The 17755-nt window shown below is 35.8% G+C and overlaps 1 protein-coding gene across 4 annotated transcripts in view; it reads right to left on the bottom strand.

Moving 5' to 3' along the window:
• The window catches only part of LOC120420252 (Ca(2+)/calmodulin-responsive adenylate cyclase), a 74094-nt gene that overhangs the window by 6043 nt on the left and 50296 nt on the right, over positions 1-17755 (bottom strand). For 3 of the 4 annotated variants that reach the window (XM_052706803.1, XM_052706800.1, XM_052706801.1), the window contains 6 exons: positions 15393-15659; positions 15127-15324; positions 14803-15059; positions 10736-11090; positions 8398-10673; positions 3277-4004 (listed from right to left, as the gene is read on the bottom strand). In XM_052706803.1, coding sequence (XP_052562763.1) covers positions 3277-4004; positions 8398-10673; positions 10736-11090; positions 14803-15059; positions 15127-15324; positions 15393-15659 — 4081 coding nt within the window. The remainder of the gene's footprint in view (positions 1-3276; positions 4005-8397; positions 10674-10735; positions 11091-14802; positions 15060-15126; positions 15325-15392; positions 15660-17755) is intronic. The other variant, XM_052706802.1, reaches the window with a different exon arrangement.

Genomic DNA, 17755 nt, shown 5'->3' with positions numbered 1-17755 from the left:
ACTCAAATGATTGCTTTCATGAACTGTTCAGCTCTATTATTATTGGTGAAGAGAATAAGAATTACAGGAAATGTAGTAAAATATTTCTAAGACGTAATAATAAAAAAGAAAAACTCGACTGTAGGGAACAGTGCAGATCCCCTTTTTTGTATCGCACATAACTCTCGCGATTTCTAAACTATGTAAAATATTTAAAAACTTAATGCAGGGAACAAGTCTAGATTACTTTTCAAAACAGGCAATGCGCCATGGGTTTCCTATGTGCATAGTATCTTTTGAAAAAGTAAGCGAGAAGTCTCCCTAAACGCACTTTTTCAAACAATTGATTGTAAAAATAGTATGACGATAAATTTTAAGTCAAATGCGTAAGGTTTGTAGTTGATAAGTTTATCAAATAATTTATGTATAAAAAATATGTTTTTGAAAAAAATTGAAGTGTTTTCTATACAAATCAAAACAAAGAAATAAAATCTCTTGGAGGTTTTTTGCAGCACTTTTTAGATAAAAGAGTGTAACTCAATCTAAAGTTTTTTTTTTGTTTTCTACAATGAGTTTGAGTCAACTTTGCACAACTTTCTAGAACAAAGCTAGTTTTATATCCACATGCTGAAGAGATACAGGCTTACAGGATCAATTCTCCCCACTCTCCCCTACATTAAATTTTAGATCGAAAAATTAATTTATGAAATGATTTCAAGTGTTTTTCTTCTTTTCTGTGTAAATTTACATTTGTTTTATGATTTATTTTCAACCATCAGATTTTCAACCTTCCAAAATTCGACATTTTTACTGTGCAAATATGGTACTTTGTATGGACAGCACCAAATTTTGTATGGAGAAACCAAAAATGCAAATTGGCTTATTTGGACATAAGAAAAAGTTGTTCAAGAAACAAATCTTAAGTTTTTTAAAGGTCCTATAAGCTATTGTGTTTCATATGTTTGTTGGACCTTTTTTTAAAATAAAACGCTAGAAATATTAATTAATTGACAAAACCCCTTTAATAAAAACTTAAAGATTTTATAAGCTTAAAACAATAATGGCAAAAATAAATGTAATAACCTTCAATTTCTGTTTTCAAATTCAGTTTTAAAAAACTTTACTTTTCCTATTATTTCAATGAATAATCCTATCTGACTTTTGCTTCAGAATTGCAAAAAAAAAAATCATTCTTGGGTCGTTGCAAAACTAGATTTTTCAGCATTCGTTGCTGAGTATAACCACTACAACTTTGGATTGCCATTTCAGTTAAATAAATAACTGAATGCGATTCAGTAATCATCACCTTTGCTGAAATTCGGCAATGAACAAAAACATTGCTGAAAAATCAGTAACTCCATATCTGTCATACTGAAATGTCACTTTTGACTTACTGTTTGGATGCTGCCGAGAGAAAATCCTCTTTCAAAATATGTGTTGTGTTTTTTAAATTTTGTATTGTAAAGATCAAAAGGTAAGAAAATTGTGAATAACAAATGCCTCGATGCTAACCACCTGTTTTTTTTAGGTTTGGAGGATTGATGAAATAAATAACAGTACTGGAAACATTTTTGATGGCAAGCAAAATCAAATTTTGATAACTGAAATACCAGCAACGATTGCTGAATCTTCAGCAATTGATCTGTCAAACTGACACAAAAAAATCACTGAGTTTTCAGCAAAATAATTTGCCGTTTCTTTTGCTGAAATTGAGTGAGAATTCAGTAAAATCTAAATTGCTGAATCGTTTACTAAAGTTTCAGTAAATGAAAATTCAGTTAAACTTTAAAAAAAATTGGTGTGTAATTTTGCTTCTTTTTTTATTATGGAACTCCTGAACTTTATAGGCACCAATTCGATGTCTATTTTAAGGTAAAATAAAATGATACCGAATTGGTTACCGGCCAACTATGTTTGAGTATTTTGATCTAGTTTTTCAATTTTGTTCAATCGGTTCATGAGTTTTTTTTATAGATGAAAAAACAATCACTGTTTATATAAAAGTCACTTTTGTCGCAAAACTTTTCGGCAAAGTTGCAGGTTTTGATGAAGACTGTTCAGAAAAAAAATGTTACACGGAAAAAAATCTTGCCGATTTTTTAATTAATTTATTTCCCAAAAACTCAATGTCCAAAAATTGGTATTTTTTCGAGATTTTTCGATAACCCGCAACTTTTGACCCATAGAGTAGTATGGTCAAAAATGTTGCCGCCGAGTTATGATTTTTTGAAAAAATCTAAATCACCAACTTTTTGACCTCATTGCCTTTTAGACCTAATATAGCAAATTTTCTGAAAAACTGTAAATATTTCACTGAAATCTAACTTTCGGGGGCTATATCTTGAAAACGAGGCGCACTTTATCAAAATATCTTTAAAGTACTTTTCGATTGCAAATTTAAATTTTCATAAAAAAATTGAATCATAATTCGGCGCCAAATTCTCTATGGCTCAAAAGTTGCGGTTTTTGGTCCCCTAAAACTTCTCAAAAATAAAAAAATGCCAATTTTTGGCAATTGAGTTTTTTGTAAAAAAAAAAATTAAATTAAAAATCGGCAAGATTTTTTTTCCGTAAACCTATTTTTTTCTGAACAGTCCTCATCAATACCTACAACTTTGCCGAAGGCACCAAATTGATCAGAAAATTACTTCAAATGTCCCTTCCCTTCACAGTTTAAGCCAAATCAAAAAATACAAAAAATGGTCGAAATCTTGTTGTGTAATTCATTTTTTCGTCCACGTGAAGCAACGAAATTTCGTAATTTTCGACACAAAAACCTTTAAAAATATTTGCAAAAGCTTAATTGTTGGTGTTTTTAACAAATAAGAAAACATTTTCATGAGATTTAAGGTTTACTCTTCTTTTTAGTTTCGTTAAATCTTATTACAAGAGCATTTTTTCGTAAAAAAATTGAATCTTCCGAAAAACAATGTTTTAAAAATTAAACTAAAACAACAAATTATAATAAAAAAAGTCCTTACGGATAAATATTTGAATTCTGCATAAAAAAATATATTTCACTTCCTACATCCTTCTGTTGAAACGGCCAGGCCAACTGCGAAAAGTTAACCGCAAAGATGATTCGTTGAAGTGAATTGAGTTTGAGCACGAATGTTCAAACATCAAATATAGAAACGTTAAGAAGTTTTGACACTCTGGGACCTGCGAGGATGGGACATCGAATTTCCGCGAATGCCTTTGACATTATTTGCCGTGGCTACAACTCGCTCTTTATAAATTCTTGTCATTTTAAAAGAATAAACCAAAAAAAATCATAAAAAATATTTCAATTCTTACCCGTTGCCTCCTCCCGGCACTCGTCATCGCTCCACTCCGACTGACTCTCCACCGGGTTCGAATCCAGCGACTGGTGGTTGTGGTGCGAACTGTGGCTATTGTTGTGATGACTGTGACTGTGATGACTCAAATCTCCTCCTCCTCCTCCTCCAACTCCCCCCAAGACCATCCCAACCGGCGTCCCCCGATTGTGGCCCGCACCGTACTTGAGCTCGTCCGAGATGTAATTCCGCGTCACGGCATCACTTGGCCTCCTCTCGACGCCACAGGATCGCTGCTGCTGCTGCTGCTTCCGCCGGAACTGCCGCTCCGCTTCGTCTTCGTCCTCTTCCTCCTCTTCGGATTCCACCTCGGACTCTTCCTCCTCCTCTTCCTCCACCTCATCCGGTTCTTCGTCGTCGTCCAGCATGTCGTCCGAGTCCCGGCCCCGTCCCCGGTAGATGGCCTCGTTCGACAGCCGCAGATCTTCGTCCGCTTCGATGTTGGAGGAAGTTTCGTTGGAGGACTTTTTCGTGCCGACGGCCAGCCGGGACGCCAGTTGCTGGTGCCGGTTCCGGAACCGTGGCGATTGCGTAAGCGAAGACGAGTGGTGGGCGTGGTGGTGATGGTGATGCGGTTGGTGGTGGTGGCCTCGACTGTCCATCGAGTTGCCAGCGCTCGCGTTGCCGGCCGTCGTGGACGTCCGGTAGTCGTGGATGATTTCGCACGATTCCGTGTCGGAGGTTTGCCTGGGAAGGGGAGAGGGTTTGCGTTAATTTTTAGAAACAAGTCAAAATTAATTAAAAAAAAAATAGGGTATGACCGTGGCATCGTCGCTCGGGTGGCACGTTGACGAGAATTATTTGAAAAAAAAAAACATTTCTTAATCTACCTGTAGATAGTTGATGCCTTTCTTATCAAATATAGCAAAAACTGGCATTCAAATTGAAAAGGACTTTCAACTAACTATCTATATGATAGTTTATACCAAAAAATGTGAAAAAGACTCGAACAATTTTAAAACTGACTTGAAAATTATGGAAAAGGCACAGGACAATTCTGTAGAATAAGCCTGTAACTACACACAAAAAGTAAAAAGCATATAAAAATACTAAAAATTGAAGACAAAAAACTATATGAACCCTCTACAACCCAACCCCGCCTCTAGACAGGCTTCGATTTAAAAAACCGCCAAAAATCCATTTTTCAACCAATGTTTGATCTTAAAAAGCATTGGAAAGAAGAACTCTTAAAATTTTAGAAAAATTATGGGTTGGATGTTTAACTTGTTTTATGTGACTTTGCCAATGTTTTTAATGATGTAATTTTTTCAGGGGACAACTTTGGCAGTGTTTTTTACTAACATTTCCTATATTTTAAGTAAAAAGAAGTATAAAGTAATTTTTGTAGTGTCCCAGACTATGTATGCATCTACGCATTTTTTTACGATGTAAATGATAATGGTACCATTTTATAGCAGAAAATGTGAACAAATTAGATAGGCAAAATGTAATGATAGGAGGTGGGAGAGTAGGCCAAATACTACCAAAAACAAACATAAACGAAACAAGATAAATGCAAATAAAAATATTAAAAATGAAACAAGAAAAACATAAAACAAGAGAAGTAAAGTTTTTCGTAGAACAAAAGTTGTTCAAAACGACCTCTTAAACACGGGAAAAATAAAAAAAATCGAAAAAAAATTTGGGCAGTAGAGGGTTAAGTAAAGTTTTTCGCAGAACAAAATTAAAAAGGAAAATTTTCAAAAAAAAAGTCTAGCATTGTTGGGTACAACAATAATATAATGACCACGAATCGGATATAGGATTGAAACATTACGAAAAAAAAGAAGAATTCTAACTGTCAAGCAGTTTCCACAACTTTTTGCTTCAGAATTCAAAAAATTAGGACTAATTTTTATTTATACATACCGTCATCAGGTGACATTGGGTCTGGGTGGTGAGAATGGGTCACACAAATTTCCTCATTTTTGTATGACCCAATCTCACCCCCCAGAACCAATGTCACCCCTGATGACGGTACTTGGAATGTTTATAAAAAAAAAATCAACCTGATTAATGCGATTTTCAAGAGATTTTTTCTCAAAATTATTCAGCTTAACAAAACGAATCAGGATTTTTTTAATTTAAATTTAGTAATGCTGCGATTATTCATTTTTGCTTTTTTAAAACTGTAAATTTGTAATCTAAAGTTGAAAAGTTTAAAAAATTACATTCTATTTTTTTGAGTTAATAAAGAGCAAAGCAAATCTTATTTGATCGAATTTAAAATTTGTTTAGTGAAAGATTCAATATGATAGTTTTGATACAAGTATAAAAACAATCCTAAATATTTTCAATATTTTAGATTTTTTTATAATTTACAGTAAAGGCAACAAAAAAATATTATGCTTTTTATGTGTTTAAATATATGGTATTTTCTAGACAATACCATTTATTGTGAATTTTTGAGCTTTTTACATAAAAATATTGCAAATATTAATTAAAAAGTATTTTCACAAAAAGACCTGTCAAACAACCATAAATTTCTCGCCCGACGATATAAATATTTAAGGAAAATGCTTCAAAATATTTTTTTTTGCTAAATGTGCTTCATTTGAAAAAATAAGACAATATGAATAATTCAAACTTTCAATTTTAGGGCGGATTTTAAAACACCCGAAAAGCTAAAATAATTTGAAACCAAATTTATATTATGTCTACTGATTTTGCAAGAATCATTTAAAACTTGAAACAATTTTTCCAATTTCTTAGTATCGTAAATTTTTTAAGTTCTCAATTTACATTTTGATGGGGTTGTACATTTTAGTTCAATTATGTTTTTTTAAATATCTAACTAAAAAATATATTTAAAATTATGATTAAATGTCAGAAACAAAACTATTCTGCCATAATAAGTCACATTTGAAAATTTCAAAAAAAATCCTACTAACTGGTGAGGCTACTTAAAAAAAATAAACTTGTAAAATATGCCTTAGCAGAAAAACAAAAAAATATCATTTGAGATTTTCATGTGAGGTAAAATGATAAAAACATATTTTCGGGAAAAAATATTTTTGTGCAATGCAATGGAAATATTTTTAAGTAAAGGGTAAACAATTCGATATCTATCTATTCATCCCTCAATTTTACAAAAACAAACCGCAGCTATTTTTATCTTTTATTCGAAATCTGGGGGTGACATTGATAGCATTTGGATTATTTTTTCAAATATCATTAAACCGGTGATGATAAATATTTTTTTAATATCGCCTACGGAACTAGTTGATAATTGTTATTTTAAAATCCGGGGTGACTTCGAAAAGACCTCTGAAAATGGATATTTCTCGACTTTTTTTTATTAGGTCCTATAAACATATAAAAGACAATAGCTTATTGAACCTTTTCAAAAAAACTCTGGATTTGTAATATTTCATTTAAAAAAAAACATATTTAATGTTTATTTAACAAAGTTAGTTAACTTTTTAACAAAATGTACATATTTTTTGGTTAAGTCAGCTAGTTCTAAATTTGCACAAATTTCATTTGGAAATAGTTTATTCCACAAAAAATTAATAAATTATAATCAAAAATTGAAAATTTGCACAATTACAGCGAAACTTGTTCTAATTAAAATGCTTATAAATTGAATTAAATTATTAAGATTTGATAAAAATAACACAAAACCCATAAAACTTAGAGCTTGATTTCTTCTTATTGTTCTTATTGTTAAAAATTAAAAATTCCGATAATACAGTCCTTTTTTCGATTCGAACTCATTCTCATTAAGAAAAACATGACATTTTGAGAGTATTTAAATTTTCCTGTTTTTAACAGAAAATCAATGTTTATCAATTTTTTTTTTCATAATTTCACTTACGATTAATTTTTTTTAAATTTTGTTTAAAACTACTTTTAAAGGTATTTTAACACGTATTTTAAACATTCCTCTACTGTAAAAATATAATACTTGGGAATGAGTTTTTTTAACCTTTTTCCACAGATAAATTTCATCAAAAGTAAATTTACTCTTTATGATGTAATATTAGTTTAATTTAGTATTAGACCCTAAACATTTTGTTTTTCAATTCATATTAAAAAAAGTTTATCCATGATGCGATCCCGGTTCACGGTAGTATTTTATGCAAAAAGATTTCGTCGTATTTATTCATGTCGGTAAATCACGTTAGATAAATGTATGACTCGTGTTGAAAAAAAACAAGTTTTGCAACTTGTTGATAAAAACTTTTTTTTTCGCGTTTCCGGAAAACTCAATGATTTATCTTCAGTGAAGCGTTTGTTTCCCAGCTTGAATGTTTCTTGCCGTCAAGGTAAGTGTCAAAACAGTATTGATAAAAGTGCTGAAAAATAAACTAAAAGGAATGCTGGAAAGTAGTATTGTATTGTTATTTTTTGGCGATAAAAAATATGCGTTTTGTCATTCTAGAAAGACATATGAAGTGAGAAGTTTCACAACAAAATTACAAAGAAATGTTTTGTTTTATGTTTTTAAAACCACAAGTTTTCCTTTGATTTCGAATGGATGCATTTGAAGAACTTTTTTTTTATTTGGTGAAATAAACAAAATGTTTAGTTTTTGCTTATTTGGTGTTTTTGAATACCCTAATATGGAAAACTGTTTATTGGACGTTTTAAAACATTTCCAGATTTCTCTGCTATTGGCTGATGCTCGAAGTGATTTCTTTACCTTTTTTGTACGCTCCAAACGTTAAACCATATAAAATTGCTCCGAGAGAGAAGCAATTTGTATTGATTTGACGTTTGCTGAGGGTGCCGAAAAGTTTGGTTATGTTCTGCTTGCAAAAGACAATAATATTGTTGTTATTGTTTTGCCCCTTTTTTTTAACCTCATTTTAAATTCAATTAAAATTTCTACATTTTTTTCAAATTTTAGTTTCTGAGTATTTTGAAGTACGATTTAAAAAAAAATAGTAATATTCAAAAACAATAAAAAAAAAACAATTTAAATTATAATTTCTTTTTTGTTAAATTTTAGGGGCACCAACTCGACACCTATCCAACCACCCTTCAAATCCCAGTCCAAAACAATCCCACTCCATCGCACCAAATCCGCTTTCCCAAGACACAAACCCAAAAAAAACATCTTCAATGCTATACTCACATATGACTCGACTCCGACGGGTTCTTGTTCCGCGTGGCCTCCTTGATCGCCTCCAGCGTGCCCGGATGCTTCGCCAGCATCAAGTTGTTCACGTTCTTCACCTTCCCGCTGCTGTCCAGCGAATCCCTCCGCACCGGCAGGTGGTGCTGCTGCTCCTGATCCAGATTATTGTTCGCCAGCATGGGCCGCGACTGGGACTCCGCCAGTCGGCGCTGCAACTCCCGCTCGAACGGGGACTTTGGGAAGCTTGGGGGCGGCGCTGCCGCCGCTTGCGGTGCCTTTTCGTGGAACTCGAAGCTGTTGCACGACTCGCCCTTGTTCGGCACGGAACTCTTCGTTTCGGCGGTGGTGGTCACTTCGAAGTCTTTCAGGTTGGCGAAATCGAGGGGGCTGAGTTTGGGCGGGGAAGTTGGGTCGACTTGGATGTCGCCGGGGTAGAGGTATTGGAGCGGGTTGTTGAAGTTGTTGATGTATTGTTGCTGGTGGTGGTGGGGTGGGAGCGGGGAGTGGCCGCCGTCCAGTTCTTCGCCTTCGGTGGTTTTGGAGTAGCTTTCGTCGGAAGAGCTGACCGAGGGGGAGCGGGGTCGCGAGCTGAGATCGTCGGTGGAGGACATTTCGCGAGATTCGTCGAATTCGTGGGGGAGTTTGGGGAGGGGTTTGATGTATTGTTTTAGGAGTTGCTGTTGTTGTTGTTGGTAGAGCTGGTGCTGGCGGGCTTGCTGTTGCTGGTGCTGCTGGTAGCTGTTTGCTAGTTGAAGTTGTTGGGGAGGTCCCGGTGCTACCGGGAAGTTGTACGCTGACGCGTTGTTGTTGTTGTAGAGGTGCTGGCCGGCGGCAGGGAAGGCGGTGCTGCCGGTCGCGTAGCGTGGTGGTTCGTACTTGGGGATTTGCTGGATCTGTTGGATGGGTTTGATGATGGCGTTGCCGACCATGCCGGATCCGAGCAGGGGTTCGTTCTCGGAAGCGGTTACGTAGCGGTTGTTTGGTGGAGCTTGTTGTTGTTGTTGGCCGGGGCTTGGTTCGTGCCGATGGTGATGATGGTGGTGGTGGTTCCGGTTGTTCCGGACCTTGTGGCCCGGCTTGTTGAAGTTGTTCTCGTCCATGTCTTTTGCGACGTTCGGGTTCTCGATGATGTTGAAGTTTTCCCGGATGTTGGCCGCATGGTAGTCGTTCCGCTTGCTGTTTGAGCCAATGTGGTTGTTGTTGATGTTGTTGTGCTTGTAGGCGGCTTTGAGGTGCTGCTGAGGTTGTTGCTGGAAGTGTTGTGGCTGCGGTTGGTGCTGACCGGCGACTCCCGGCTGTTGCTGATGCAGCAAATTCGGGCTCTCCAGGAAGTTGTAGCTCTCCTTCTTGGAGTAGGAGCTGTCGTTGCCAACCTGCCACTTGGTGTTCTTCATGCTGTTGTTGTCCATGTCGGAAGACCGCTTCATGTAGTAGCTTTGAGGTTGCAGCACCGGAACCTGCGCCGGTTGGTAGCAACTGACCTGCTGTTGCTGCTGCTGCTGTTGTTGGCTGATGTTCAGATGGTGGAAGCTGTCCGTCTGATAGTTCGAGATTATGTTCGGCACCGGAGTCTGCCGATTCCCAGTTCCGTTCCCTGCCATCATCCCCCCAACCGCTCCTCCACCCCCATTCAGCATGTTCTCGTTCTGCTCACACAAGAAATAAGTCACCATATCGCCCTTACCCTTGACCTTGATCTGACCCCGACACCGGAACTCAAAGTGACTACCCTGCAAGCTGTCAATGACCTCCTGCGTCACCTGAGTGTACCCCGGAATCCCCGTCGAGTCCATCCGACTCGCCACGTTCACCGTATTCCCCCAAATGTCATACTGAGGCTTCCTCGCACCAATAACCCCCGCAACCACCGGTCCAACATTCACCCCAACCCGCAACATAAAGTTATTATAAGAATTCTCATTGATATTCTTCAGCGTGATCCTCATCGCCTTCACAAAGTCAATCAGCGCCGTCATCAACTTCCGCGCCGAGTTCCCATCGCTCGGCAGCATCTTAAACTCCGGAATCAACCCGACCGCCGCCATATAAGTACTCCCCACCGTCTTGATCTTATCAATCGCCTGGAACCGCTCCTCACACAGCAACTCGTCAAAGTCCGCGATGATCTCGTTCAACAGCCGCAAACACTCCACCCCCTGGTTCGACCCGTCCAGCTCCGTGTAAAACTCGTGAAAGTTCGGCACACTCGCAAAGATCACCCCCACCTTCGTGTAGCTCTGATGATACAAATCCTGATTCGCGCCAAGCGTACCCTGTGGATAAGAGCGGAGCTGTTCTAACCAAACCTACACCCCTCCAAGAACGTCACACTTACCATGTTCGCCCGGCTAAACTGATTGTCCAAGAAGTGCGCCGCCACGTGCGACGGCAGCAAGTTGTACAAGATCCTCCGATTGCTCTGCTGCAGCACCGACATCTCCTTCTTCTCCTGGGAGGCCTGCAGCTGCCACAGAAAGTCCAACCGGGCCGTCCACTCGACCTGGCGGCCGTGCGCCAGGATGGCGATCATAAAGATGATGATCCGCGCCAGCGAGATCGTGTGCAGCGGGATGGCCGACTCGACGCGCTGGTCGTAACAGTCGAAGATGTTCGTGTGGGACAGCTCGATGAACAGGCAGTACATGACGCCCATCGCCGTCACCAGGAACGTTTTCACCATGATGGGGAGCCTGCGAAGGGAGAATGGAAAAAGGGGTCATTAATTTGTTGACAGACGGGGTTGACTCATCGACTTTAAGGTTAGTAAATTTTGAAAATTTTTGGCAAAGAAGCCCGCTAAAAACAAATTTTCGTTCGTAATTTTTAGTGAAAATTTGAAAAAAAATCAACGTTGATTAACTTGCAAAAAGAAAAAAAAACAACAATGAAAGAAGACGTCAGATTTTCTAACGGATTTTGACACCCAGACGAAAAATGATCAGACTGGGCATTGGCACTTGTCGATTAGGTATCGAATTGCTTACCATTTTTTTTATTTTCTAAACTTTCCAACTTCCTAATGAAAAATTACAATTTTAAGACTGAAAAAATCTATTTTTTTAAGATGTGAATTTAAATTTGTGACTCATACAGAGTCATCATGGCAAGAAAAATATTTTTTTTTTGATTTTTGGCTAACAATAATAATTAATTTAATGGTTTTTCAGTGAATATATTTTTTCTTAACCCTCTTCTGTTCAATTTTTTTAAAGTTTTTTTTTATTTTTCCCGTGTTAGGGAGGTCATTTTAAGCAACTATTGTTCTACGAAAAACTTGACTTCTCTGGTTTTATGTTTTTGTTGTTTTATTTTTAGTTTTTAATTTGCATTTATCTTGCTTAGTTTATGTTTGTTTTTGGTGTTATTTGGCCTATTTTACCACCTCCTATCATTACACTTTGCCCTTTTTCATGTTTTTACACACGCAGAAAAATGTTTTGTAGAATCAGCCTGTACGAGGTTTGAATCAACAAAATTTTTGTTGAATATAATCAACGCCGATTTTGCGTTGAAACAAACCTTGATTTTCTCGATTCAACAAAATTCTTTTGTTGTTTTGAAAAAGCTGCTTTGACGTTTAGCGTTGAGTTAACAAAAATCATGATTTTCAAATCAACAAAACGTTTTGTTGATTCAGATATGCCTTATTTTTCTGCGTGCAGTCACTTTTCCAATCTTTTGATTGATTTTCAGATTATCTGCTATAGAATGGCACCATTATCATTGAAAATGTAAAAAAATGCGAAGAGGCATAGTCTGGGGCACTACAAAAATTACTGCATATTTTTCCTTTTACTTAAGATATAAAACATGTGAGTAAAAAAAAACAACCAAATTTTACCCCTTAAAAATACATTTTTAAAACATTGGCAAAGTCACATAAAACAACGCTAAAAAAAAATTCCAATGCTTTTTAAAGATCAAAAATTGATTGAAAACTGGTTGTAGAGGATAAAACTAAGTCGAAGACTAAAACGCGATCAAAAATTCATCAATTCGACCATTTTTATTTTATAATTTGTCTCAAACACATTATGGTTCTACCATTCTAGTCTCCATACAATTTTGGCAGCTGTCCATACAAAAATGGTACGTAAACATTCGAAAATCTGTAGCATTTGAAGGAATTTTCTGTCTTCGGCAAAGTTGTAGGTATTGATGAGGACTGTTCAGAAACAAATAGGTACACGGAAAAAAAACATATTTGCCGATTTTTTATTACCTTTTTTCACAAAAACTCAATTTCTCAAAATCAGTTTTTTTTATTTAAGAGATTTTTTATAGGTTTTATAAAAACCCGCAACTTTTGAGCCATAGAGAAGCATGGTCAAAAAATTTGCCGGAGAGTTATGGATTATTCAAAAAAATAATATATTTTTTGAAAAAATCGAAATTTAGTAATTTAACTTACTTAAAATTAATATTGAATTTGTTTTTAAATGGAAAACCCATGATGAAAATGGGCATAGTCATGTTTAAATAAAAAAAGGTTTTAAGGTTTTAAAATATGGCAGAATTTCGCCGAAAACAGAACAACTGTTGAGGTTTTTATTAAAATGGATCGTTAAAAATGGTTCAAATGACTTTCAGTTTTACTTAACTAAGAAATAATTTTTGTAACATTCTAGAGGATAAAAAATGTCAATGCTATTCATTTTAAAACTTGTAGTACATGTATTTATTTTAGGTGATCAGTCTTGAGATTCTGCCGCATCAAACGTAGCATAAATCATCCAAATCAGAAAAAATGTCACTATTGACAATTTTCACAAAATCAGAAACTTAATTATTTTGTGTTCCGTTGGTTAAAAATGATTTTACAAATTTAAGTTTTTGTTTTTGTAAATTTTTATATTGGATTTTTTTAATCCGTTTTTAATATTTTTCAATGAAAAATTCAGTTTGGTAAGTTTCCATGTTTCACCACTTATTTTATGCGAAATGTTTAAAGAGACAAATTTTTTAAACATTTTTGGAATAACTTAAATCAAATTTACTTGAATATATTTTTTTTGAAATTTCAATATTTTTCTTGTTTCCAAAACGCAAATACAACGATTGGATTATATCCGATATTAAAGTTTTCCGATAACTTTAATCAAGCTTTATTCATAATAATTTACCCATACTCACAAAAAGTTCAAGGGAAACATTTGTTAAAAAATTATTGGAAATGACTTAATGAATTTTGTTTAACAATTAAAAATATTTACCACAAAAAAACCAAACTCCAAACTCAACTTTAAATCTTTTTTCAAACATTCAATCAATGTAAATCACGCTGTCTATAATCGTTAAAATTAGGCTCTATTTATATATCAGTTTTTCATTAACTTTGTTGTTGTTTTAAGATAGATTTTACCTCTTGTTTGATATACAAAAATAATAAAAATCTTTTGTTTCATAAAAAATATCATGAATATCTGTGTCAAATGCATCCAATATTCATTAGGAATTTAAATGTTTTAAATAAACGCTTCATTCTCAAATAGACTAAAATAGTGAAAGGTACCTTAGATTTAATGTAAGTTCCTTAAGAAGAATTGAGTGAATTTAAATTGAAAATTGTACAACATATTAAAATAATTTCAAGATTAAGAAAATAATTTTCAAAAGAGTATGCTTGGAATTCCCGAAATACACAAAAAAATTGACAAAAAATCACAAATTCACGACTTTTTCCCGTTTTTTTGCGAATTTTTACGAATTCCCGACATTTTCCCGACTTGAGTGGCCACCCTGGGCTTTTGTCTTTTGCAAGCAGTAACATAACCAGACTTTTCGGTACCCTCAGCAAACGTCGAACCAGTACAAATTGTTGCCGGATATTTTTTTCCGGATCTCTCCCGGAAAAGATCCGGCAGCAATTTTGTATGTGTTGACGTTTGCGGGGAGTGTCGATAAAAGGTAAACAAATCACTTCGTCGCCTGTAAAACAAAACTTTTGCTAGAAAGAGTTAGCAAATCTGATGCAAACAAACCCCCAGCTGCGATGTAAACATACTTTGAATATGTTGGTAAATTTCTGACTACGAAGTTGTCAGATTCTCGATCGGATTTTTTTTCAGAAGGCAAATCATTTCTTCTGACTGGGTTAGGCATCGAATTGGTCACTGAAGAAGTAATTAGATATCGAACTGGTTATCATTATATTATGAAATATTGCTAAACATTTTAAAATTTTGAATTTCGCTAACGAAATTAACTTGAAAAACAAAATATTTCGTGAACACATTTTAATTAAAATTTAAAATTTAATTAAAATTTTATATTGTTCGGATTGCCGAAGTGCGTTCCGCACTTTCGAGTGAATGCGAACTGTCAAATTCCAAACAAATTTTACCAGATTGCTACCCAAAAGCCCGCCATCTTTCCCATCACAGAACAAAAAAGAAAACTAACCTCAAAAAGATCGACACGGTCAGGAAGGAGAAGGCCGCCGACAGCGAGATGTACTGCGGCAGGGCGCACTTCCGGTGGGCGTAGTTGCTGCCGAGAACCGACGGATGCGGCGGCCCTATCCCGTCGTGATGCATCGAGGACGCCGACGTGGCCGGATCCGCGTGAAGCAGATTCGCCGCGGACGCCGCCAGCGACAGATCCGGCACGGCTTTGGTGGTAAAGTTGGTGGTGCACGGATGGTCCGACAGGCAGGTGAACTAAAATGAGGAGGAAGAAGTGAGGTTATGTTAAGGGATTTTTGAGGTTAGGTTAGGGGTTACTTACCACGTTGACCTGCCCAACCGAGTAGAGCAGCACGATGGTGAAGATGGTGATGGCCAGGCGAAGGGAGAAGCTCTGGGACAGGTCCCAGAAGATCCACTTGAGCCGGACGGCCAGCAGCAACATCAGGATCGAGCTAATCCAGATGAAGGCGGTCAGGAAGAGCAGCAGCAGGATCAGCGTTCGAGGGAGGGCGGAAATCTGAAACGAAAAATAAGTTTGACAGTTCCGCAAACGTCACTTTTGACAGCTGCTCGCTTCAAACTAACCTGCAATCCGGCGCTCAAAATCAACAGAAGTAAACTACAACCCATGGCCGTAGTGAAGCCCAGGTCAAAGTCCTGATGGTACTGGCGTTCCTTTTCCTTCTCCCGGAACTGCAGCGAGATCCGCTTCACGTGCACCGACTTTTCCCGGTCCACGCTCCGGGCCTCGATGGCCTGCGACAGGAACTTGTTGACCCGGTTCGACGGTTGGTGGTACACGCTGGAGTGGCGCTTCTTGAACGGCCGCTTGAACTTGTCCGTCACCTTGTTCTGGGAGTGGTTGGTTGGTTGGTTCGTGTCCGGGATATATTGTTTCGTTTAGAAGTGAGGTTATGATTCGATGTAGAGGGAGAGAGAGAGAGGAAATATATAGAGAAAGAGTGAAACGGGTGATGAAGAAGAGTTGTCTTTTTGTGGATTTTTCATTGCGAATGTAAGTTAAAACCTTATGATTTGACTCGAGTTCAATTCCTAGTTATTCAAACTACAAAAAACCGAAAAGTCAAAAGTGCAAACCAACAAACTACAAAATGCAAGGCAACATTTTAAAAAGAACAATAGTGGCATTGGTTTGTGCATCGGATAAGTGTGCGAAGGGGTGTCTTGGTTAACACACGTGAAATAAACATCTAGCTGTCAAAGGGAAAGTTTGAGCGCATTCCATTTGAGGGAGGGGGAAACAACAACAATACCTACTTTGGTTTGAGTGCTGGATACATTGATAAAGATAATCATTTTTACAAGCTAACAAACCGAAATTTAAAATTGAAAGCGACATACATTTTTTTCATTTGATCATCCACAGACAAACAGACGACACTCTCTTTTTATTTCCATCAATCATCAATTTAACGGTCAATTTAAATGAACCTTCACCAACTAGATGGCTCTAGGGAGAAGTGAGCGATGGATTTTTGATAAAAATGCTCAAAGATTTATGTCTGTTTGTCTGTTGATCATCTTATGAAAAAAAAAACAAGTGAATCTTATAACAACTTGTATTTTTACAGCAAAAAATAAGCTACATATTTTCTTAAGTCTAATCAAATTAAAAGAAGTTTTCATCAAACAAAGAGTCTTTAAAAAGTCATTTGACATTTCGTAAAATGAAATAGAATGAACACAAAATAAAGACTTTCTTTCACTTTTCTGACACAAATATATTCACTTCTAATTTGAGTAAAATCAAAATTTTAATCAAATTTAATTGCCATATTTACACAAAGAAGAACATATTGTTTGAATTAAGTTATTTCTTTCTCAAGTATATTTTTTCAGCCAAAATAGCTATTTTCAGGTGTCAAGTGTTTCGCCTCGAATAATGCCAAAAAGGAATCAAGGTTTAAGGTTCGGAATTGGTCCAGAATGAGATGATTTAAACTTGTGTGTTATGCAACATTTCAACTAATTCTTGCGAAGATGAATTCAAATTTTCAAAATTAACTGAATTTTAACTCATTTCCAAACAAAATTAAAGTTTCTTTAGATTTCAACTTATTCGATTTTGATTTTTTTTTTCTTTTTGTAAATATTAAAAAAAAAATTTAATGTGTATTATTACTATTTTTACGCTTAAAGAAATGGGAAGCGGATTCAAAAAATCATAAAATACTTGCAACTAGATGCCGTAAATACCTGCAATAAATGTTTGTTGGTCAACTTAAATCATATGAAATTTATCTATTAAATATTGTTTTGGTTACATGATTTTAATATGAGAACAAATACAGTCCAGACTCAATTTTCCGAAGTCACAATTTTTTTTCGTTGTCTTATTTTTGATCGTCGAGCGAGTATGGCCCCCAAACTACTCTAAAGTAGAGGTGGGCAAAAAAAGAGCGAGCCGCTCAAAGAGCCGGTTCACTAAAAAGAGCGAACGAACCATGGCTCACAAAAAAAGAGCCGCGGTTCTTTTTGAAATTCCAGCCTTTTGAAAGAACCGTTCCACGATGGAATATTTTTTAAACTTATGACTATTTTTAAGTTTATAAGTATAATTTATTGAATTTCTAACAAATTGTAGAGTAAAATTTGTTTTTATTTTATTGAAAGTGTATTTTTTCAATGCTTATAGTAAAATTTGTCAGAATATTGTATACGGTGTCCTTTTTCATGTACTTTAATTACTTCAAAAGCTAATGATATTCAGAACAAAATAAAAAACTTTTCATTGCACAACTGATCGTTATGAAACATTGAAGAACTACTAGAGTACAAATTTGATGAATTCAAAATGCTAAAATTCTAAAATTTTGCTGATAAACTACTAAGTAGCTATATCCAAACTCTTCTTGCCCGATTTAACGTTAGTATTTATAGACTTTTTATATTAAATCAGAATGTAAAAAGTTAAAAGAATATTTTCT

The sequence above is a fragment of the Culex pipiens genome, chromosome 1 (assembly GCF_016801865.2).
Source record: "Culex pipiens pallens isolate TS chromosome 1, TS_CPP_V2, whole genome shotgun sequence".
Taxonomy (NCBI): Eukaryota; Metazoa; Arthropoda; class Insecta; order Diptera; family Culicidae; genus Culex; species Culex pipiens.
Note: the sequence above shows the minus strand (reverse complement) of the source record. Positions and strands in the feature narration are given on the sequence as shown.